This window comes from Empidonax traillii, unplaced genomic scaffold, assembly GCF_003031625.1.
Source record: "Empidonax traillii isolate 1590-97213 ecotype Southwest subspecies unplaced genomic scaffold, ASM303162v1 scaffold398:size1781980, whole genome shotgun sequence".
NCBI lineage: Eukaryota > Metazoa > Chordata > Aves > Passeriformes > Tyrannidae > Empidonax > Empidonax traillii.
Window position 1 is genome coordinate 1592213 of NW_020955591.1, and position 24617 is coordinate 1616829.

Genomic DNA, 24617 nt, shown 5'->3' on the forward strand with positions numbered 1-24617 from the left:
TGGAGACTGCAGAGGGTCTGGAGTGCACACAGGGCTGGTGCATGGTCTATTCAGTGCTGCTTAGCTGCACTGAATTAAAATCAGTGTCTCTAAGGCAGTATAGCTCACTGTTCAGGACACACAGTAATTAGAAGGTGTCTTTTGAAATAGTTTTCTCCTGTACATTGAAGGAAATATTCTCTTTCTCTTCCAGTACAGGAATCAGGGACAGATAGTGAAGCCTGCTTCAAAGTGAAGCCCAGCTTCCAAACACGCAGAAGCAAGTGGTTCTTCAGAGAGCGGGTGGCCATATGGGACCCCTTGCTGATGGTGTTTTGGACGCTAAAAGTCTGCAGGCATTCAAGAGGAAGCTGGAGAAGTTCCTGGAAAAGGAACCTACAGAGTGTTGCTACATGCACGCTGCAAACCACGTTTAGCTCAGGAAGCCCCTGAGCCGAAAATGGTTGGAGGCTGGAGGAGTATCTAATGTATCTGTTTTCTTCTTATTTTTTCTGCATACCCATTTATGATGGTCTTCAGAGGCAGGATGCTGGGCTGGATGAACCTATGGCCAGAACTGGTATTGCCAAATTTGTAGTCTTTAAAAAAAAGCCACACCGCTCCAAGTCATCTTTACACCAGTATGACAGTGTCTGTACATTGGGACAAAAATAAACTACGTGGGACCCATGAAAGGGAAGAGCTGAGGGATGCAGGAATATAAAACAAGAAGCGAGAAAAGAAGCCAGCTCCCGGGAGCAGCCATGCCACAGGAAACAAAGCTTTTGGTGGATGATGTCCTGGCCCTTCTCTTTCTCCCCTGGGTCCCAATGAGGACAGCTGCCGCTCACCAGCTCCTGGGCCAGGATGGTCAAAGTCTCCTCACCAGTCCCAGAAGGAAACCCATCTGCAGGGACAAAAATACAGATAGGAAAGGAGCAATTCCATTTTGAGCTGGGGGCCTACTGGTTTCCCTCGTCACAGGCACCCCTGTTTGTTTGCATAGTGCATTTTGTACTTGTTTCTCTTGGAGAAGCAGCCCTGGGTGGAGGAGCAGAGGGGTACAGGTGTGTGGAATCCCAGCTGTACAGCTAATCCTCATCCACAGACATGGGCAAAATAAAGCATCAGGCTGCCTTTTTTTTTTTAGAAGTAGTTTCCACTTCTTCTGTCCCCTGTGTTGCCCCTGTTTCCTGAGCACTGAGCTCTCCCTACCTGGGCACTGCAAGGTAGCAGTGCACATACCCCATTTGGAGGCACAAAAGGAGCAGCATTGCCATCATTGCTCTGAGGAGCTCTATCCTGTCCAGAGAGGCTCAGCAGGAGCAGTGGAGCCTCCTGGCCAGTTCCCATGGGCAGGGAAGGGCTTGGGAGCAGGAATTACTGGGGATATAACTGTCCATGCTGGGCAGCAGCCTCATACTCCCGTCATGGGCACATTTGAAATGGTTTGCTCAGTTCTCAGACCTTCTCAATTATAAAGACTTTTCAGAAAAGTCAAAGCATAACAGTGATTAAGGGCAAACCAGGTCCTGGACATGACCAAGTAATGCTGGCCTGACAGGTGTAACAAAGGAAGCCAGCAATATGTGTCCTGGTGTCAGAGTAGCACAGGTCTGTCCCTGCACCACAGTGAATCTCACCAAGGCCACTGAGCATGAGTGAAACACAAAATCCAGCTGACAATAGACATTCAGTCACAAGAAAGCATCTTCCTGGGGGCTGTTGACATTATTATTCTAGATCAAAAAGCAAATCCTACATGTTAGTTACTTAGCAGATGAAGTTACCATGCCAACTCATATGCTACCTTTTTTTTTAATTATTATTATTGCAAGAGTAGGCAGTGCTCCCTTGAGATTTCACAAAAGGGGAGGAAAAATGTCAAAGTACCAAGAATATAATGGAATTTCTAGTCTCAACCCTCTTCTCCATAGATCTGTTTTTCAGCTTACATCCTGCTCCTTCTCATGGCAGCAGCGAGGCTAAGCCAAGAGACTCTCTGAATGGTAATTTAGTGGCCAGCCCACGATATTGTGGTGCTACACTCCAGTAATCCACAGTTCTCTGCCCCCGCTTCACACAATTTTCAGGGAACTAATGCGAGGAGCTGGTGCCAAATGATTGCACAGCCTTCCCCCAACCTCTCCTTGACTTCTCTGCATTTCTTTCTTTGTTCACTGTTTTTCCCCTGCCTTCCCATCTGTCTTCTTTCCTCTGCTGGAAGGATTTTTATTTCTGACAGATACTTTCATTTTTTTTCTCTGTTGTCTTTACTTGTTTTCCTTCTCAAAACATATTATATTCCTGCCTGTTCCCCCACTCAGTGCTGCCTCTTCAGTTCTCCATCACTTCTAGGGCTCTTGCAGAGCATGGACTCTCCAGGGGAGAAGATGTGGGTGTCACCAGCGTGATGCTGGGAGGCAGGGAATTAGCTGTCCATACCAGAAACAATTTCAGATATGCACTAGTTCAGCATGAACAAGAAAGCCTTTGCCTGCTAGAGCTGGTGTGCTAAATCACGCTGAAAGCATAGCCAGAAGTCTCCCTAAATTCAGTGCACTTTGCTTTCTGCCTTGAGACTAAAAGCCACCCAGCTCCAAGAAGCGCGGGTGCTGTAGCCTCTCCCAAGGAAAATCCAGTGATGGAGGATGTATAAAAAGAGAGGGGCTGCAGGGAAGAGATTGGGGACAGGATGTGACTGCCAACTTCCTACACCTCTTTGGGAACCTGCGTAGGATGTGGTGTTGAGGAACAACAAGATTCTTGAGTGTCTACCAAAAAAAAAGAAGTGGATTCAGTTAAATGCAGCCTCTGCTGGCAGTGACTGCTGGCACAGCCGGGAGTCCTTGGCGCTGTGCTCAGCTGGATCAGTGTGGGAGCCACTTGTGCCCATACACCGGCGTCTGGTTGTGTCAACATTGCCCTGTGTTTGGAAGACACGCAGCGCTGATGGGGAGAGGATTCCTGGCAGGGGCTGTGCAGCTGCTGGGTGGAGGTGGGGAGGGCAGAGATCCCACAGCATGGTGAGGGGTCTAGGTGCTTGCTATTCCTGCAGCAGATGTGGGCAGGGGAACATCAATCACCACGTTCAGATCTTAGTCCAGATCTTACATCCTGTGTCGTATGAAGACACTTGAACCCAGGGTTTACCTTCACCATCTTGAGAGTCAGCTCTACATCCTAAGAAGCAAAAGCACAGAGACCTTCACTAGTTTCACACCCTATTTTGTTTTAGACCTATATGTGAACCAAAGAAATGGGGTACAGACCTTTGTCCCAAGTAATGGTTTCTATCCTTACATGGCTTTATGGTGCTTATCTGTTCACAGTCCTGGTCAGTTAAGTACAAGGATGTGATGTGAGTTGTGACTCAGCAGCTGGCCTGTGATCAGCACCAAACAGGATGCATTAATTTGTCCTGGTCAATATCCAAGGCCAAGTCCTGATTTTTATCTTATTGAACGCTCTTGGCTATTGACCATTGTATTCAAATGCTATCAGGTGCAAGGGCCATCCAGAGGTGCTCCTTCGTTGTTCACAGACAAGGTAAATAACTTCACACAATCTGTTCTGATGCCTGGCTTTTCGTGGTCAGGTTTCACACATCTATTTGACTTTCTGTTGCCACTGTACTCCTCAAAATGTGAAAACTTGACTCAGTTATGCATAACAGGACTTCCCAAAACTGCCCAGTGGCTGCCAGCTGTGTTCCCACCAAAGCTGCTAGGCATGAGGTAAATCCACACTGACTTCACACCACCTACTCCTCCCAGATATAAGAAATACTATGGAAGTATCAAGCTGAAGCAGAAGTAATCCTCAGACTTTGGAGAGGCTGATCACAGGAATGATGACTATGCCCATGTATCAGTGCTGCTGAAGGAATGGAGAGGTTGGAGGCTGTGATTCAATAAATTATACCAGTGCAATTACTGATTTGCACATAATGACCTGAGTCATGTCTTGGGGGGGGGGTTATTTTCATCTTGGTGCAGTGCCATAGCACCGTGGGTTGTACAATGCGATGCAGTGTGTAGCAAGTCTGAAACCCAACTGCACTTGCACCGAGTAACTCAAGAGAGCCCACAATCGCAGCTTGAACGGAGTGTGAATTACTTTTCAGAATACGATGTTGAAAAAAGCGCAACAAAAGCTTAATAGGGAAAAGACAGAGGAGCTTATTAGGAAAAATCAAAAAGACTATATTGTTTCAATCTGATAAAAGTCAATAATATATTAGAGGGAAGTGTTTCATAGGTCAAAGAAGAGGAGATAACTGACATTCCTCTGCAGTGTGGTACAGAGATAATCACCACGAGGACAAATATTTTTAAATGTCTTTCTAGCAGATGAAGCCAGAGAGGCAATTAAAATGCATGGCACAAAATATGCAACAACCACAGAAGCAATACAAATTTGGCTTCATTGTTTATCCTTTGATTTTTTAGCAGGCTGGGGAAGATATTTATGTTACCATTTAAAGTGTGATTTATCGGTCCCATTACTATTTTGCAATCATACAGAGGAAGGACTTATACACCTTAGTGTCATCTTCTCTAATCCTCATTCTTCCCTTTCAAGAAAAGGTGTCTCAAATGGCTAATTAGAAAACAAAGAATGTGGAAAACTGGAGGAATGGCCTTGGAGTTTGGTTAATTTAAACACATCTATGTTTGCTCTTCTGGGGAATTGCTACAAATAGCCTAAAATCCAAATTGTTGCATAAAAGAGGGCTGAAGCCTGGCTGAGAGCAGACCTTTGTGGTTTCAGCATGCCTGCCAGGCACTGTCTCAGGAGGAAGATGCCAGTAGCACTTTCAGAGCCAACAAAGCAGTCCATGGTGCAAGGCCAGGCAGCCACCTCTGTCTGTGCGATTTCGTACATATCTAGGTGAGGAGGGTGTGGCTGCCAAGGTGTGCTTGCATGACAGGGGACATCAAAGAGGACCCCAAGCGTCTCCTGCTATCTCCTGCCATCCAGTTCTAACTACAGAGAGCTGAAAGGTAAAAAAAGGGAGAGGGGCAGGAAAAATCAGGCAAGGTTTCAAGTAAAATGCTAAAAAAAAAAAAAAATTCAAAAATTTAAAATTTAGGTGAATCACAAAATGACTTCTCCCTTTCCCCCATCAAATTGTTCAGTGTGGCTGCTGGCCTGGATAATCAGGAAAAAGGGATGTCCCACAGCATGGCACTAGCCTGCCATCGGTGCTGCAGCTCCTTCAGGGACTGCCCAGCTCCAAAATATCCATCTGCATGGCCCACACAGAGTTCTGCAGCTCTTCTTGGCACATTGGATGGGGGTTTCAATCAGCTGGGTGCTGAGGAAGGAGCTGCTGCTTCCCTGCAGGGAGAAAGGAAAAGGTCTCCCTTTGGGAAGGGATAGTGCTGGTAGCCACCGGGAGCTAAGGCCTCATGTGGGGCTCCATAGAAACAGGCAGAAAGCTCAGCTGCTCCCATCTGATGACTCCAAAATCAGGATTTTTTTATTTTTAGTTCTTTTCTGTAACAGCAGTGGGAAGCCCATCCAGCACCGATGGCATTGAGAAGCTGCAAGGTTCCCAGACTCCATGGTGGGGAGCCCATCCCTGGGGTGGTGTGGGTGCTGTGGCCACGGCAACACACTTGGCAGGGACACAGGCACTGCTGAAAAATGTGGGGCTGGCTCCAGGACACAGTGCCCCAGCACTGGGAACAGTGCTCCCTGGAGGGCCCAGCTCCATGGTGGCACAGCTGAAAAGAGCTGTGTTGACACAGCACGGAGAGTTCCATCCATCTTCCAGCTTTCCAGCTAATGCCAGACTTTCCAGCACATCCTCAGCTCTACAGAGACGAGTTTGGCTCAGTCCTAGGAGGGATGTGGAGTTTTCTGCATACCAAGGCCATGCTGTGGCTTATAGGGCATGTCGTGTCCTCACAACGGTGTCAGTAGCATTAGGTCCAATTAAACCACATCTGTTGGTGAAAGAGAAGTGAGGTTGGCAGGGTTTGCCCAACTAGGAGGTGGTGCAGACAACGCCAGTCGCTCAATCTCAGCTGCACCACGGCTTGTTTGATGCTGCATGAACCCCATAGACATCACCCAGAGGAATATTCTGTGGGTTCAGGGATGGAGTCATAGCTGTGCTGCCCTGAGCTTTGTCCCTACATTGGCAGAGAGAGGGATAAAGTGGTCCAAGACGGGCTGCTGGGCTCTGCTCTTAGCAGTCATGTGAGGACCAGGACAGCAGTAGGGTCTGGCTATCAGGTTCCTGAAAAAGTGTTTCTCTGCAGTCTCCAGCCTTTCCTCTCATGCCCCTGAAAGCACATGGGACAGAGAGAAAAGCTGAGTCTTAAGTCTGTACCATGATTTAGTTCCATTCCTGCAAGAACTGCTGGGCAGAGCCAGACTGACTTTCAGACCCAGCAGTAGAAAATTTCTCACCAGTATGATTCAGAGAGTAAAATAAAAAATGATTTGGGGCTTTAATCCTCACGCTGCCAGTACTAGAGCACTACAGAAGGAAGGAAGAAGAGAAAGACTCTACAGGAGGGTGAAATGTTCACTGCAAGAGTTGGAATGAAGGGAGATGCAACGTCCTGGGGCCCTTTGCTGTCCCCTACATACACACATGTGTGTGTGAACATGGCCATCTCTTAATGCAAGCAGATGCAGAGAGGTTACAACCACAGAATGCATCTGGGTGAAATAGTGGAACGTGGAAGTTGGTAAACACTGAGTAAATCTGAAGCCTTTGTTTCCCAAGTTGGAATAAAGTCAGCTTTATCTCCCCAGGTCCAGTGCTGCCTTACTGAATTTTGATGTTGGAGCAGATAGAGGCAATTAAGTAGATCGGTTACTTTGTGGTTCTGGCTCTGACACAGCGAGGCTTTTGCAAGATCACCCTGGGAGCTGGAACACCCACACACCCCAGCGGCAGCTCTGCCCCCCCAGCATCACAAACTCCATGGCAGAGGGGAGCACATCCCCAGGCAGCTTCTCCTTGTTTCACCCTGATAAATCCCAGCTTCCCGCTGGCAGACTCACAGAGTCAGATCAGCGCTGCAGAATTACATCTGCTCCACTTGCTTCCTTGTTTTGTTTTGTTTTTTTTTTTTTTTTTTTTTTCCCCGGGGAAATGCGATATATAGGTTTTCTTAAAGGGCCACACGGCACACGCAAAAGCCACCCACTGGGGTGTGTGCGGGCGCCTGGTTTAACGTGGCAGCCTGAAACACCTGCGGTGCCCATCCGTGGGAGAAGCGCTGCTGCTGCACCGCGCCGGCTCCCTGTGCCGGTGGCAGCCCTGCCTTGCTGGAGGAAAGAAAGGCATGACCGGGGATGCGGAGGCAAGGGATGGCTGAGCGGTTTGCAGAGTGTTTCCCGATGTAGTGATGTCAGAGGAAAAGGGCTGCTGCCGCCCAGTGGGAAGAGATGCGTGGGAGCCTGTGGCCGAAAGGTGGGCATTAAGCGTAGCCAGGGAGGGCAATGCAAGCAGTCGTGCTGCCCACAAACAGCCAGCCTTTCCAGTAAGGTGGCCCATGGCCCCCAAAAAGCCCATCCCCGTGGAGGTGGCCCCTGCAGGAGTGGGCTTCACCTGTGCCCCTGCAATTAGAACTCAATGAAGACATGGCAGCTGGCTGGCACTGCTCTTGGACACATGGGCACATTGCCATACACTGCTCTTGCACCCATTTCTGCAGGAGCCACAAGGAGGAGGGGCACAGCCTGCCAGAGCCTACGAGCAATCCATTGTGTCCCTGTCACCGCTTTAAATCAAATTAGGCTCTACAAGAAAGAAGACGGCATTTTTACAGCAGCACCTATAATGCCACTGCAATTAGGACTCCATTATAGCCCCCCACACTAATAGGTTTTAAAACGTGGCTATATAAACCCCCTTGGACTAACAAAGAAAAACATTGCCAGTGAACTGGTCCATTTGAAAGGAAAAACAGGATTGATAGACACCTCTCAGGGCTAGAGTGCTTTGGGGGATACTCAAATTATACACCTGTGCCACTTGACTGCCGGAGTGACGTTCAACCAGGGTATGAGCAAGAGCCTTTCTCACCGACCTCCTTGGCAGCTGCCCACACTCCCTCTGCTCCAGGTGATTCTGGCACCATTTTCTACTGGTCACCAGTTTTCTGTAGGGATTATGCATTTATTAAAATAAAGGACAAACTCCTAAGACTGGTTTACAATCATGACATTAGACAGACTCCAGTCAGCCAGAAGTGCTCAGTGTTTTGCAGCAGCAGGAGCAAGGGTTTGCAAACACTCTAATAACTGGTTAGGAACTACTGCCTTTGTCAGCCTAATAACCAGCTATGGCTTAACCAGTTCTCTCTGAACAAAGTGACATCATGGTTTCTGTACCAGTTGGGTCCAGCCACCCCACCATCACCACGCAGAAATGATGCACGACTCGCTGCACGTGATGGGAAAGACTCCAAAGGTCAGACCGATGGACTGCACATGAAATGGTCTGGAGCAAATCAACTAAAGAGAGTGACTGGGCTCTAATGTTCACCCCGAGAGTGTCTCGGTTATAAAACGTTCAGTTGCCTCACAGGGATGAGGTCCCTCTGCCATCACTGACCATCCACCCTCACAGCAGCGGCTCCTCAAGGGAATCATCTCCACAACGATGAGCTCCTGCAGGCATTGGTTGGCACAATAGATTTGAGCAATTTCAGCAGATTTATGGGTTTAAGGTTTATGGAGTCATTGATATGTGAATTAAGCACTGACTGACTGAGACTAGCTCTTCAAAAGGAGTCATTATAATCTCTATAGAAATATAATGATTCCAGTGACAACATCTTCAATGAAACTTCAGAAACACTCATTAAAAAAAAAAAAAAAAGGTAGAGAAATATATATTTAAATAAAGCACTAGTTCTCAGTTTTTCCCATCCACCAAAGGAAAGGAAAATTCAGCTTCTCAGAGGTCAAACATTCAGGCTTCATCCAGGGAGATGTTCAGTAAAAGTCACTTCCCCCTTCCCTGGGGAATTGCTGTGGGTGCCACAGCTCACGCTGGTGTGGGAAATGCAAAGGTGTCATACATACATGCTTCAGCACTGGAAGAAAGCCACGGACCCACAGTGTTAAATAGATAAGAACCAGCTTGCACCTTTCTCCTCTCCATCAAACTAAGCCTGGGATTAAGCTGGAGAAAGTTGAGCCAGGAAGAAGCCAAAGGGGTTTCGTACAAGGCTCCACTGATTTTTCTCAAGGTCCTCGTGCTTTAGAATGTCCTGCAGCAATGTGACAAACAAATGTTAACACAGTAAAGTTTTTGAGCACTGTAGAGTGGACATTTTGGTGCAGTAAAACAAAGCCTTATAGAGAAGAAGCTCAAGCTCCTGCTGTTTGCAGCCTCCCCATCATCTGCAGCAGAGGCAGTGCAGAGATCTCAGCTCAGTCCTTGGCCCCAGTGACACATTTTCAACAGCAGACATCTAGCTGTGGTGACAGGCACAGCAGGCAGGTGCTGTGGCTCCAGAAGTGGTTTGCTCTTAGTCACCTAATTTAAATGACAGAGTAGTGTAACTTTGCTTGAATTCCTCAGCAGGGCTTAATCGCCACTCAAAGTCTGCTGGTCATGAGGGAACATTCAGCTCTCAGCCACCTCCAAGGGGAAGCTCTCACTGTTATTCCCCATCTCCAGCTGATGGGATTGGTTATCCCCCTGCACTGATGGACCTCAGGCTCTATCCCGCTGAAGCCAGTGGAGCTGCACCACAATGAAAAGCCATGGCATCAGGCTGGTGTTTTGGCAGAGCATAGGGTGAGGTAAGAGCAGAAGCAAAATCACATAGATTATCTGCTGTCACTGTCATGCACAAAGTGCTTCTGCTCTTTGAGTTCCAGCAGCTCCAGTGATGAAAGGGGTGAGGGCACCCTGCTCAGTAGGACTGCAGCTTCCTGTTGAAGTCAATGAGCTCTGACACTTCAATCTCGAGGCTGCACAGAGGACTGGGGTGGTGGACTCCACCCCGGCCTCGCTGATGTTCGCTGCAAACTGATGGGCTACGGAGCACACAACCTGCACAGCCAGTTTTAGCAATTACCATCCTTCTACTCATCAGCTCACCACTGATGACAAACAAGCAGAAGGAAACACTCAGCAGGCAGCACCACAGCATGTCCCTGATGCACCAGCTGAGCATCCCCAGGAGCAGAGCTCCTGCCAGGGTTGGGGGAGCACACGGGCGCTGTGCCCTGATCCTGGATGCACCACGCAGCTCCGGGGCTGGGGGTAGCCAGTCTGTGTATGTTGGCAGATACACTTGTGGGGCTGTTGAAGTGAGAACCAGGAGGATGGGGAAGCCTGTCTCCAGGTCACGCCATCCCCGCTGGCCTCACATGAGTTCCAGCACGCTCCAGCACAGCTCCCTGGCGTAGCACACAGGGCTGATGGCTTGCTGAAAGTGTTAAACATTTTCACTTCAAAAGAAGAAAACAGATGTGAGAGATCCTGCTCGAACAGGCCTTTCTCAGACCTTTTCTGGGAGGAAAGGAAGGAAAACTTTGATGCTTATCCTTCCAAAGCACCTAGGGTGGGCTTCTGCAGCAGTGGCAGCTCTCATGGAAATTTATCCTGGCCACCTTTTTGCAACAAAATGAGCACCCATGGTTTTCTTTCCTATTGTAATATATATACCCGTTCCAGTGGTATCTTTCCATGGCTACAAAGTGTAGGATACCATCCTGGGTCTGGAGCATATTTTGCTTCCAGGTAACACTCCTGTGCTTTGCAGAAATGCATCTTCCAAATTCTCCCACTCAACCTTGAGGCCAGCATCCCTTCTGCAAAAGCCAGTTTCCAAACCACAACCTGCTTCTTGTCTGCAAATGTACTTTTCAGCTTAAGGCTCAACGCTCCCACAACCTAAAAGCAGAAAGAAAAATGTTGCAGGTGAAGCAATATATCTCATTTCTCTGCAAACCACCTCCCAGAAGGCATTGGCTGCACAGGCACGTGCAGCCCCCAACATGCCTTTGCCTCATCCATCACCGGCAACGCTGTTAAGAATACCAAGCCAGCCTCCCTGCTGCAATAAATCACTGCAGCTCTGGGGTCTCCTCCACCCACACGGGTTGAGATTTCAGCCCCACTACTGAGCAAATGAAACCTGCAGAAGGGGAGTGGGTCACAGCATACCCCACCAAGCCTGTGCCATTGGGTTGCCGAGGCTGTGAGAGGGGATCCAGTGTGTCCTTCAGGATGTGCATCAGAGCAGTATTCCCCTGGAGCCTCAGCAATGTGTTTTTCTCCTGGCCCTTGGAGCTGATGAAAACCTTGGGGCTGCGGAGTGAATTGTGGGGCCTCCAATACCACTCTCCCTGCCCCTCACCCCTGCCAAGGAGCACTGCACCTCTGGAGCCTTTCACTGTGTTCTGAGGGTGTTATCGCAGGACAAGAAATAAGAAGGAAGATAATAAATATGAGTAATAAGCACAGAGAAGGGAAGAGGGAGCAAATAAACCCCAAACCAAATATTCAGAAGGGTCAGGAGGCAAAGCAGCTGTCTGAAAGTCCCACAGAGATTAGTGGGTTTGGGGCATTAGGGAGCTGTTAGCAACACCCTTGCAGATCTGGGCTCTGCACACCCTTCACACCTTTTCTGAGGAAATCAAAAACCCTTTAAAATATTCTCATAGCAAGAGATCAAGCAACACACCTCCTCATTACCCAAAGAGGGTAAACTGAATCCATGCATTTCACAGATGGGGAAACTGAGGCAGCGAGCACAGCAATGTGTTCCCAACAGTGTCCTCTGTAATTTGTGTCCATTATGCACAAATTAAGCCAAAGCAAGGAAAAGGTGTGCAAACACAGGGCTTGGGGACATCTGCGAGTACAAATACCTGCTGGGAAGACACTCCTGAGCCCCAGAGGGAGGGAGGGAAGGAAAGAAGGAGGGAGAAGGGGAACTCATGTATTCTCTTCGAAGTTGGAGGGGTAACTCCCCATGCACAAGGCAAACAGGACAAGAATGCTGCACCTAAACTGCTGCTCACAGACACTTGTCCAAATCTATCCTGAAGATCTCAGATAGTCCAGCTTCAACAGGCAGAGAATCACTATCCTCTCCCCCATTGCAGAGGGAGGGCATGTTATTCTCATCCTTTTTTCATCAGTCCTTTCCATAGCTGACGCCTGTTGTGCAGCCTCTCTTCACTTAAACAGCCAAAACATGTTCAATTCCTCTTCATAGTCCTTATTTTCTAGATCTCTGAAAAGCTGATCTGACCCTCCACATGACTGTGACATTTTCTGTATCCCCATCCACGACACCTCTCTGCAGCCCCATTTATAGTCATTTTTAATGCACCCACAACTTGACAAAACTCTTTGCAGAAGCTGTGTGGAGAAGTGTGCTTGTACATGGGAGAACTTCACCACTGCAAAACTCAAAGCTCATCAAGGGTAAAAAGAATTATATTAATGCTGCTTTCATGGGAAACACCAACATGTGGGAGATTCCTGCAGCTTCAGTCAGTCCCTGCTTTCAGCCGAGCAGGTTGCAGTGAGATGACCAGACTGCTGACACCGATCAAACACACCTTTCTCTTCTAATAAATGCCAATGGGAAAACTGCTTTGGGAAGCATCAGTTGCATTGTTGTTAAAATTTCACCCCATCTACACCCCTGAGTTCTAATACAAGCTATGCTGGAAGAATCATAGAGTCATAGAATGTTTTGGGTTGGAAGGGACATTAAAGACCATCTAGTTCCGACCTCCCTGCCAGGGACAGGGACCCTTTCCACTAGATCAGGTTGCTCAAAGCCCCATCCAACCTGGCCTTGAACACTTCCAAGGATAGGGCACCCAAAGCTTCTCTGGACAACCTGTTCCAGTGCCCCAAGGAAAAGAACTTCTCCCTAATATCTAACCTAAACCTACTCTCTCTGTTTAAAGCCATTCCCCCTACAACCTATCACTATGTGCCCTTGTAAAAAGATCCTCTGTGGCTTTCTTAGGTCCCCTAGAAGGGGAAGGTGGGGGAAACCAGGTGAGGAGTAGTTGGCTTTACATCTCAGAGTGACTGCAGCAGCCACTTGCCACAAGATCCTTGAACTCAGTTCTGAGGCACTGGTGTTTTCACCAGGATTTGCTAGGTTATCTCTTACTTGTGATTCCTCTACCTGGTTTTGCCTTCTTTTCTGTTTCCTTCTTCCTTGTTGAGTTGTTCTGGTGGGAGGGTTCAGGCTAAGCCTGGTCCACCAGCCTGTTACTAGCTCGGAGTAAGTGCATCAGTATTCAACTTCCCAGATGGTGATTAACCTGTTCTCACCACCGTGCCCCGAGACCCAAAAGGCAATTAGGCTGGTACTGCTGGGCAGAAGGTAATTTCATAATGCTTCTCCCACACAGTCAGATCTTTTCAGGAACATGTGTTCCCGTTGACGGCAGGGCTGAACAACTCCATGGAACACCACGTGAACAACCATACGGTGCAGCTGTGTGGCTGTCACTGCGCCAGTGGGTGGATTGGCACAGGCTGAGCAGGTGACAATCCAAACCATCCCTGGGGAAAAACTGTGGGAGGCCACCTCCTCAAAAGGGTTGGCTTTTCTCTCCAGGTCACTCATCCACTTCCAATTAAGAGCGTAGTTGTGAGTCTAGCACCAGAGGGATGGGCCTTCCTGGTGGCTTGGAGGGATAGAGGAGCATCGTGGGCCTGTGATGCCTGGGGGAGCTGGCTTGGGTGCCCCATGGCTGGCTGGAGACAGGATGGTGTCCATGTGGTGCCTATGACACTAAGGACCATGTCCTTTTCAGTGTAAAGTTCTCTGAACACTCACCAGCTCTGGAGAGAAAACACACATCTGATGCTGCAGGGCTTCTAATAATGATGAGAGAAGGACCAGGACTTCTTGAAGGTGTTTTATCCAGAGGCTATGGAGAATAGGAAGAGATAGATGTGTTACAACACACCCCAGCTTCACCATGTCATTGAACTTCAGCACAATCAGTGTGTTTGTTCCTCTTTGAAACCTCCTGCTGGATTACAATTCAGAGCTCCCCCCGAGTTGTCTTGATTAGCATTCCAGCAGGCCCTGGTACTAGCTGTGTTCTGGGGTAGCTGACAACTTCCAGAGAGGTCCAGATCAGATTCCACCCATGTTAGACCTGCTGCCTGCTCTGGCTACACCCCAGTCATAGTGAGCTTGTCTGTACAAACCAACACTCTGTAAATGTTTAAGGGAGGAGAAAATTACTTGGGTCCAAAGGGACTTTCCACACCTCAGCATGTGCCTGAGTAAATAGCTCCTTCCTTTGTCCATGTTGTCAACCTGCCAGATGACAGAAGAGTTATCAGTTACGGTTTTCCCCAGTACAGCAGGGCAGTCTCTGGCTTAACCATGACTTTGAAGAGCCCAAGGACAGAAAGCTCAGCACCGGGCTGCCAAGCTGGGGGAAGCTTCAGTCAAGACTCCCCCTGCACCATGGAGCAGCCACAAAAGATGCTCTGCCCAGTCCCATCTTGCCATCCAGGCATTTTCACACCAGTCTGTGCTGCCACTCTTCTCTGTTTAGTTCATCACAATTATTACGATCCCACACACTTTCCATCTCCTGGACATACAGTCTCTCCCAGAGGAGACTCTGTTCAACTCTCTTCTCTCTCTCTGTTTTCCTTTGCTCATCACAAAGTCCAAGTGCCACTGGACTTTAATGCACCAATCCCTCGCTAACCCCTTTATCTCCCCTATCACAGTGACTGGTGACATGCTGCCAGGCTCCTAAAGCAAAGAAGTGCACACTGCCTGTGGCGTGGTGACAACTCTTGATTTATCCTTCTTGCTTTCCACCAGGACCTTGGAACTACCTGGTGTGTCCAGCCTGGCAGCCTGACTTGCCTCTGTCTGAGCACTGCAGGTTCCCCAGGGTTAAATCACTTTACACCAGTCAGTGAAAAACCAAGTGAATGTGTTTAATGTTGTTTAAGCCTTCAAGACCCCATTTTTTCTTTTGTGCTCCTTTGCTTTGAGTTCCTTTCAAGGTTCACAAATGCTCCGGAAATGGAGGGATCCAGGGCCAGCAACTCCATGGAATTAAGTGCCCCCAGAGCAAAGTGAGGATGTGAATATATAAATATTTAACCAGGGGACACGGTGCCCCCTGTCCCTCACCCATGCCTGGCAATCATTACTGAGACTGAGCCACTCATGACCTGCAGAAATGGAGCAGAAGGTGGTGAAATGAAGCCCCTCTCACACAGCAGCTCTGGGACTGCTTTTGAACCCCCACACCCAGGCACTGTGGGGCTTCACTCCACTGGGGCAGGACCACATGCTGAAATCCTTCTGCTCACCATTGTCCCAGGCCAGCTCAGTGCTGCAGCTCACCCCACTTGAATGGCTGGTTCAAACCTCCATCTACAGGGTAATAATTAACCTTGAATGGAGGTTGTTCAACATTTTTTTCCAAAACTCTTTCCTTCTTTTAAATGCTCAGGCATAGGGAAAGCGAAACAGTGCCACAGTCTCTCCTGGCAAGCAAAGAGGTGAAGGTGCAAGAGGTGTTGGGCAGGTGCGGACAGGCCTTTTTGTCCACTTTTCACAGCCCCTTTCAGACGGAAAAGGAGGATGGAGAGCGGCGCCACTCTCTGAGGAGCCCCTCAACCAGCGCGTGCATGAGGAATGGTGTCTCAGTCAGCTGATGTGGGTGAGCTGACCTTACCTCTGTCCTGCAGATCTGCCCACCTGCCACTGCATCTCCCCTGGATTTCCTGTGGCACGGAGCCGCTCTCAGTTTCTTTCCTGTGGATCATTCCTGTGCCATCCCAGCTCACCGCGGAGGGGATCAGTTTGGTCAGTACTGGGGTATATGTTCCATCACTTTTCTTGTCTGTGGGATCACATTTTCTGTTCCTTCTTCCCTTTACTGCTCAGCTCACCCCTCTGATCACTGCTACTCCCCTCTCTGTCCACAGAGCCCCCATGCAGAGTTTGAGCTAGGGTATCAGCCTTCTTCCTACTGAAATCCCTGGACAATGGGGTGCCCTTCTCCCCATCCCACCTTCTGTATGGGCTGTGATGGGGTGAGATCCTGAGCGAGGCAGGGAATGGCTAGATATTCCTGTGAGAGCATGTGACGCAGGGACATGATCCCCTCTGTGAGAGCAGCTCAGCAAACCCATGGGAAGGCGCAGCCCCTGCAGTTTACAGCTTGTGAAATAACTGTGCACAAGGGACTGAAACTCTGATCGAGGGAGGGTGAATCTATTTCCAGAGTCCCCACCTGCCCATTCACTACAGTTGTATTTCAGTCTGTATTTCAGAGAGCTGGACAGACCTGAGACAGGCAGTTCCTGGGTCACCTCAAGCAATAGCTGTTTCTAATGATTTAAACTGTTCACTGAGCTGCTCTGAGCCTGTGCCAGGAAAACATGGCATTTTTCATCCTGCTCTCTGCAATGTACAGTGTTTCCATGAGCCAGCTGTGTTAACTGGTGACCTGATGAGAGCCCTTTGCAAGGGAAGGAAGGCAAAACCTCTCTCTCTTCCCCCTTCACAAGCATCTGGACCAGCCCTCAGGGTGGGCAGAGGGGAGTTTGTCTGCAGCAGGGCAGGAGCTGAGCAAGTGCAGAGGATGTGATTGCAGCCCAGTAGCACTGACAGGAGCACTCCTGCTGAAATCTGAAATCTCCTGCAGCATCCCCAGCAGCTCATGCAGAGGTTTGTTTGACCTTGGAGATGTCCATTTTTGGCATGCTGGGGTGCAGCGCTCTGAGGCAGGATGAGTGATGTGAACCCTTTCTGCATTGCACAGCCTTCTGCACTGTAACCAACCACGATGTTTCAGAGTGCAGAGATAGCTGTGGTTTTAATGGAAAGGGCTAGAGCAGAGCTTGGACACTTGCTGGGGACCACTCACCCCTGGGCCACTTCCAGCAGCAGCAGGGCAGAAGTAGCAACATAACCCAAAGTTGCCAAATTCACATCAGAAAGTGACAACACCCCAGTGAGAGTAAGGGAGGATCATCATTTTCCTGCATGGCTGGAAATCCACCTAGAAGGACAGAAAGTAAAACTATACCTTGTTACCAAAAGTGAAATGGTATTTTTGCACTGATTTCAGCATCTCTGATGGTTAATGATTCCTTGGTGCTGGAGAAATAGCTGTCACTTTCCTGATTTAGGGAGTTAAGTGGAGCTTTCCAGAGCACCAAGTGCAGGCCAGCACCTGGTATCTGTGTGTAGAGAGATTGTTTCAGCAGCTGCAGGCTACAACAACTTTCTCTGTCTTTGTATTATACACAGGAAAGGAATGGGCCAGGTTTTCAGACCAGGACTGACTTTGGAGATAGAGTAATATCCTGTTAAGAACGTCTCTAATTCTGCTGTTTTATGCATTTCAGTGATTGTCATCAGCCTGTTTGGTAAACCTCTTGTTGAAAGACAAGAAAAATAGAAACATGGAGTTAGACCCAAGGAGCGTGACCTCAGAACCAGCCTCTCCGACGAGCAGTGCTGGGGAGGAAAAGATGGAGGTTATTTCTGAACTGAGCAGCCCGACTTCACACAGGAGGGACAGTGGGTTCTTTGAAAGAAGTATTAGAAGGTTAAGCATCCGGAAACCAAAACAAAGTCCGAACAAAGAGAGTGGGAAGGAAGATACTGGCACTTGGAAAGGAAAAAGACTTTTGCGATCATTCAGGAGCTATGAGGAGAACAAAACCACGATCTGTAATGGTGTGGAGGAGATTGGTGAAAAAGAAGAAGAAGAGCCCATTCAAGGAAAACCTCTTTCAGGTAAGAAGCAAACCCACCAGTGTTATTTGCTTGGCAGGATAAATGTGACCTTGAAGGTTACATTAATTTACAGTGTGCAAGTGTTGGGCCAAACAGAGGTGCTAAAGAACAAGGTATCCCATTACAAGGGAGAGACAACTGTACCCCTTGCATGAACTCAGGTGTTAACACGGCCCGGAGTGGGCAGGTCACCTGCTGTCACTGAACGTGCTGCTCTGTAGCCACCACCACTGCACTATTTCACCTGTATCAGCAACCTACCCATCAACCTGTCAGTGGATATATCGCCCTTCATACATATCAGTCACCAATCTGCTGACCACAGCTTGGGAACTGCTGGTCTGACAATACCTAGACGTGCAGTGTGGACTATTCCTCCACTATTGCCTGCATTGCCCTTCTGGACAATTTCTGCTCTTCAGCTCTCAGACTGATGGCCCCCTGGCTGTGCTCTGTAGGTTGGTGCAAGGCCTTAATGGGGAATAAAGATAGTTTGGCTGTGATTTGGCTTGGCAGCTCTGCTTTGGTTCCTAATCTTAGAGACTGCCTTGCAAAGACACTTCCACAGATACTTTGCTCTCTTACACCGACCTTCCGCCTGTCCTTCTCACAAGGGCAGCACTGCAAGTATTTGTTGTTTGTCTTCCTCTGGCTGGTTACTCTCATGTGTTTTGTCAGCATTATGTAGATAGGTCTTGGTCTAATTATAATAACTAGCTTTAGCATAGCTCTCACCTTTCCCCAAGCGTGGGCAGACTGCAATGACTTTGATCGTGGTTTGAGCACCACGTTACTCCATCTTCTCAAGGCAGAGGTACTAAAATGCATCCACCCGAAGATAGACTGGGGTGGGTCGATGCGGCTTGACCTTTCCTTAGGCTAAATTTCTAGACAGAAATTCTTGGTCTCCTGCATAGGGTGCCACAGGGATCAGATAGATGGGCTGGCATTGTCTCACTGCTGTAGTGTGCTCTACCTCACCATGAAGTTATTTACTGCTTCTACTGATACATTGTGAGGTTGGTAAGCTGGTTTTAACCCCTCTCATGAACTTTGCTAGTCTGATCTCAAAGGATCATAGATGAGGAGCAACAGGAAATGTTATCATAAGGTTTTTCATCTCCTGCAATAAATCAGCTGAAGAATTGCACAAATAATGCCCATTCTCTGCTCGATAACTCATGTTTGGCCTGGACTAGAGCAGCTCTGTCAGAAACACATCCCATCCTGAGATAAGTACGGCAAGTGATGGAGACTCCACCACGTGCACCATTAAGCTGCATAATAGTTAATTGCCTTTCAATTGTCTTCCTTCAACCACCAGCTGGCTGATCTTGTATTGCTAAATTAAAGATCCATTCAGCACCCAACATCACCTCCCTGAATAATTATCCTAGATGGTGATTAAATGGTGTTTTCTCACTTTGATAAACAAACCAGAATGTATTCCTCTAGTCTCTCGCTGCAATCATTTGTGTAAACATGGGTTTTATATTAATTTGTCCAGAGAGACTGAGTTAATAGGTACAATCTCCTTCCCTTCTGGGTGCAGAAGCAACTGTAGCATCATATAGGCACTCAAAGATCTATGTGTTCTACGATGTATCAATAGCTGGGATATTTGGCATATTTCTGTATTTATACAGATATTCTTATGCTACACAGATAATTTAGTACATATGGTATAAAACCTGTGTGCAGTCAAGGCCAAGGGCATAAATTACGGGCTACTAACCAGTCTTTCATATCTTTCTTGAGTCGTCTCCAATTTTTCCTTATCATTTAATATGTGTATGTCCCAGGAGTAGTGCTCACACATGCCTAAATAAGACCCTTTCCCTTCTCTTTGATATTTGCTCAGTATCACAGTGGGAGCTCCTGTTCAGAGCATCTGTTATAGTGCTGGAGATGGTGAGAGCTTCCCAAGGTCTCTCAAAAGCTAACAGTGCTCCTGGATCTCCTCAACATGTGGCAAATACTTCTTGTCTTATTGGAAAATAGGCAGTGGTTCTTGCATGAGCAAGGCTTTGCAAAGTAAATGTGAAACTCAGTACACCTCAGCCACTCTGGGGGTAGCAGTATTTGGTGACTTTCCCCCCAGCCAACACCGGTCAGTACTGGTAGTGGGGGCCAAAAGCAAAGGAAGTGGGGAAAACCCACGTGAGACTTGAGTACCAGGAGCACCCCAAACCTACAGGTTTGGATGTCCCTCCAATGCACACACCTCCCCAGACCACTCAGGAATGGCAGTGCTGGCCGCTTGAGAAACAAACATCACTGGTGCAAGGCAACGCTTGGCATCTGACCGTAGATTTATATACAGGAGGGAAACAGCCAAGTCATCCAACCCTGAACCACCCCAGCAGGGTGAATTTCACATACCTGGCATAGCTGGTGTTTCAGTCTTTATTTTGGGATCCCAGGACCAACATCTCAAGGAATCTCTTCACTTCCCAGCCAAAAGGTTATTGCAGGTTGCAGTAACTGCAGAGCTAAGAAGTGGTGTCTTCTGGTCCTCCAGAAGTCCCTCTTTTTGATAGAGAGAAGGCTGAGGACCACAAGCATTCATGGAACATCTAAATGTCTGGAACAGGTAAGAGGCATCTTACCTGTGTCAAGAAGCCAGTTGCTGTGATTGGCACAGGCTGCAAAGGGTGGCCAGTCCTACATGGGCCAGTCTCTGTCTTGCTATCCAAGTCCCTACATCTCAAGAAGAGAGATCTCATTATGGAATCACCAGAAACTATCTCCACATTTTGTTCAGCCTCAAAAATGCAGGAGCTAGTTTAGCTGTGACATGAGTTAAGGATGTATTTTAGGAAACCTTGATAATGCACAAAATCAAAGCAGGAGAGAAGCCTGGGATTTGTCCAAGGTTACATCGAAACAAGGAATGCTCCAAAAAATGTGTCAGGAGCAGTGCTGAGCACACTGGTATGCAGGAAACAAGGACATCCATGCTAAAGGAAATCCTGCTGGATTTCATCTCCACACAAGCAGAGAGGCAGAGACAGAGGTGGTTTATGCTGCCTGAGCCCCAGCTATCCTGCTCTGCAGTCTCATTAGTCAATGCTTGAGGTTTTCCTGCAGGGCTATCATCGGCTTTTTGGATATTTCCTACCTCCATAACTGACATTTTAGAGATGTGGCTCAATTTGCAGTGATTGCATTCCCATCGTTTTCCTCTCCTGTGTCAAACATGAGCTGGAGAGGTCGAGGGGGTCAGTCTCAGGGGCACTGCTGGGACCTGACTACTCAGAGCAGCCCCCTGCAAGCTTCCCTGTTGGGCATTTTGTCCTGTTTCCTACCTGTCAACAGCCTAACACCTGCTTTTTCCCAACCCCTTCCCCTCCCTTTCTGCAGTAATGGAAATCAATGAACTTATTCAGAAAAGACAACTCTTGGAAGCATTTGCAAGTATCAAGTTATTGGAAGATGAGACTATCTCTGAACGGGATGCTGAGAAATACAACGATAACCCTCAGGAGCTTGTACGGAAATCCAAGGATGTGGATTTGCTTTATAACTCCATCACAAATGCTATCCAGTCCATAGTGGAGGGAACACTGGAAGCTTCCACTGTAGAGAATATCATGCTGACCTCCATGGTGACTTTAATTGCCCGTGAAGAAGCAGCTCATCCCAACACAGACAAAGCTGTAAATCCAGGGTCAGACTTGCTTGGAAGGCCCAGAAAGTGGAGGGAGATTTGGAGGGAAGCAATCAACGAGAGTGCTAAAAAAAGAGTCCTGAAGGCACCCATGGCATCAAAAGAAGAAGATAGTTCTTGGCTTGATCTCCACTTAAGTTCCCTCCAGAAACTCCTGAGGGAAGATTTACTGAAAATCAAGTTATCAGTAAAAAAGTGCTATCCTGAGGAGTACCAGGTGTGTGACACATATGTGGAGGCTTTTCATAAGGCCGTTGCCTCACATTTGCAACACCTCTGCCAGGGACTACTGGATTTCAATGAGCTCTACACCTTACTGAACTGGGTGGCCAACACCTACCACAGGTAAGCTGCTGTGCTTGTCACATTTCCTCTGCCTCCTCTGGAGAGCAGCAGGGCTGTGGGGCACTCCAAAAGCACTTAGCTATTCTTAGTTTTCCAAGTGAGCAAGAGAGACAGTGACTTCTGCAGAGGAGCCAGATAGCAAGTTTGTTAATAGGTGAGGACAAGTGTTTGTGGATGGAGCACTTGCTGGTTTTTGAAGATCTACCCCACCTCCTTTTCCCCCTCCCTCTCCCACTTGCTGTTCCCACGTGGCAGGAAGCTCCTCCTCGCAGCTTCTGCAGATATTTTCTTGGATCCAACAGCTTCTCAGTGACTTTTCCAGGCACAGGGAGGGACCTGTGGGGGAGGTCTTTTTCCTATTTAATTAAAACTGTGATGCATTTGGCAATGGGCCACGTTAACCCCCATGCATGGGGTCAGAGTTCTCTTGAGGAGGTGCCAAGACATCATCAAGTGGAATTTTTATCCACATGAAAACAAAAGCCCTGTCTCAGACATGTCTGCTAGTTAAATGAGAGGTTTTTAGAACCTCTTAAGGCTCCTTGCAATTCAGGGGTGACTAAAATATTCTAGGAGCTTTAGGGACATAATAAACACCATCCTCAGGGCACCCTGGGGGTATGGTGGTACAGGTAGCAATTTTTTGTAAAAGCTATAAAAACTGTGTTGCTTGTACAGCCAGTGGAGACATCTTAGACAGGCACTCACAGAAGGTCCATGCATTAATGTCAGTGTCCTCAGTTATTTCCTGCCCTAGACCACAGCCCATCACCCCAGCCCCAAAGAGCTCCCAGCCTAAAACCCAACAGAGGTACACAACGAGGTGGGAAGGAGATGAGAAGCAACATTCACTGGAGATGGTCTGGAAATAAGCATGTGAAAGTCATGTCAAAGCAAACTTGTGTCTGTCCCAGTAGCTGGAATCCAGGAATGGCCTGAACCAGATGCCCAAGGAAGGGGATGCAAATGCAAAGCAATTGGCAGCCCTCACCCCCCCCCCCCCCCAGAAAAAAAAAACAAAGAGGGGGTGAAGGCAGGCATATCAGCACTAAGTCAAACAGTGGGCAAAAATTATCAGGAAGGGGGCAGTGGTGGAGCAGGGCAAGCAGCAGCACATGGTTTCCCAGAGCACCCCTAGTCTGAGGTAGCTTTTGGGTAAGAAACACTTGCACTGAAGGTAGTCTTTGTTTTGAACAGCCCTCAACAGATATCTTCTGTGAACTTGTCCAGTTACTTCTAAAACCCCATTACAGTGTGGTGACCATGATGATGTGTGTAACCCCCTCAGCATCATCAGGCCCTGCTGATCTCATCTGGAGGGAAATTCCTGCATGTCCCGAGCCCCTGGGAACCCTACTGCACCCCAGCATTGAAGGAGAGAGGGGAAAGAAACAAACTTCAGCAGCCAGGTTCTGCATGAAAGAAAAGTGCCTCCACCATACTTCTCTAACTAAGCTGTGAAAAATCTTATTAAGAGGTTGCAGCTGTTTGGGGCACTGTTTGCAATCACTGTGATGTTTTGGGCTGTTTTAATTTCATTTAATTTCGTTTAATTTCATTGCTTCTTGGAACCCATTCCAAAAAGAGAAGAAATTGTCTGATTGAAACTCACTACTGATGTTACAATTCAAATTAACGAAAAAAAAAAAGAAAGAGTGGGTAATAAGCTCCTCAAGTATACATTTGAGACAGTCCTTTCAGTTGTGGTGGAGAGTCTGTATTTAGATCTGCGATGCCCTTTCGAATGAGCAGCAGGCTCTGGCAGCAGTGGGCTGTGCAATGCTCCACAAGTGCAGATGTACCTCTCTGGGAAATCTGAACCATGACCGCGGAACCATTGACTCCAGGACACTATCAGCAAGCTGAGCTTATTTTCTGCTGAGCAGTCGCTCTGCACCAGGCTGACCTTGTACAGTACAATCCTCACTTGGATCCTAACCTGGCTGTGGGTGCAGTGCTGGTTTGGCAATGGGAGCCCTTTCTGACTGAGCAAATGAGCAGGCTGTGTGTAGGACATCGCAGCTGTGTTCCCTGATAACCAGGTGACTGCTCGTAACTTATGCCCTACCTTCATCAAGTGTATAAATACTTTATTCTTTCCCATTTTCACCTTCGTCACCCTGCGAGATTCAATGCCTCCACGATCCGTGGCAGATTGCAAGAGCAGCACATTCAATAGTACAGGCTAATGACATGTTTCTTGCCCTAGAGAGAGACACAGGTGCACTCTCCCCTCTCCCTGCTTTCAGGCTAATCAACTGGTCTGAGTACGTGTCAGTCCAGAGGAAAGTGAGTGGTACTGGTGAAGTCGTGTGTCAGCTGAGCACACTTTGGAGTCAGACTCTGTAGCTGCTCATCCACCCACCGCTTCCACCCGCGGGGGAGCATGGCCCGTATCCCAGGCACGGGAGCGCCTTCCAGGGGCTGCCCTGCACAGAGCAGGTCCTGCTCTGCCACCCTGCCTTTCTCAGGATAATGAAGAGAGAAAAATAACAGGCTGGTAATGAGCCGTAATGTGACACCGGAGGGGAGCCAGGGGAATCGGCTAGCGACAAAGCAACATGCTACTACAGGAATTACCCTGAAAGGCATTTTGCAAGCTCATAGTCGAATGAATCAGCTTCAGGTTGTTTATTTTAAAAAGTAAATTCTCATAGCACTTTTCATGTCCAAACAACTCAGAAGTCTCATGATTTCTGAGGTGGGCTGGAACCTTACATCATTTTGGGTTTGAATAATTAGGATTGTGAATAGCAAGGAAAGATTTTCTTGTTAAATCTTGAAAACAAGCATCACAATTTAAGCTTTAAGTATATTTCTCATGGCTTAATAATTACGTAGCTCATGCTGCATGAATATTC

At 48.0% G+C, this 24617-nt stretch overlaps 1 protein-coding gene across 1 annotated transcript in view; it reads left to right on the forward strand.

Annotated features, from left to right (window-relative positions):
• The first annotated feature begins 15414 nt into the window (after positions 1-15414).
• Positions 15415-24617, forward strand: part of EXOC3L4 (exocyst complex component 3 like 4) — a 23901-nt gene continuing 14698 nt past the window's right edge. Inside the window, exons 1-4 of the mRNA XM_027893609.1 lie at positions 15415-15797; positions 17348-17741; positions 21105-21756; positions 24006-24045. Of these exons, the coding sequence (XP_027749410.1) occupies positions 17405-17741; positions 21105-21756; positions 24006-24045 (1029 nt within the window). The 5' untranslated portion in view covers positions 15415-15797; positions 17348-17404. The remainder of the gene's footprint in view (positions 15798-17347; positions 17742-21104; positions 21757-24005; positions 24046-24617) is intronic.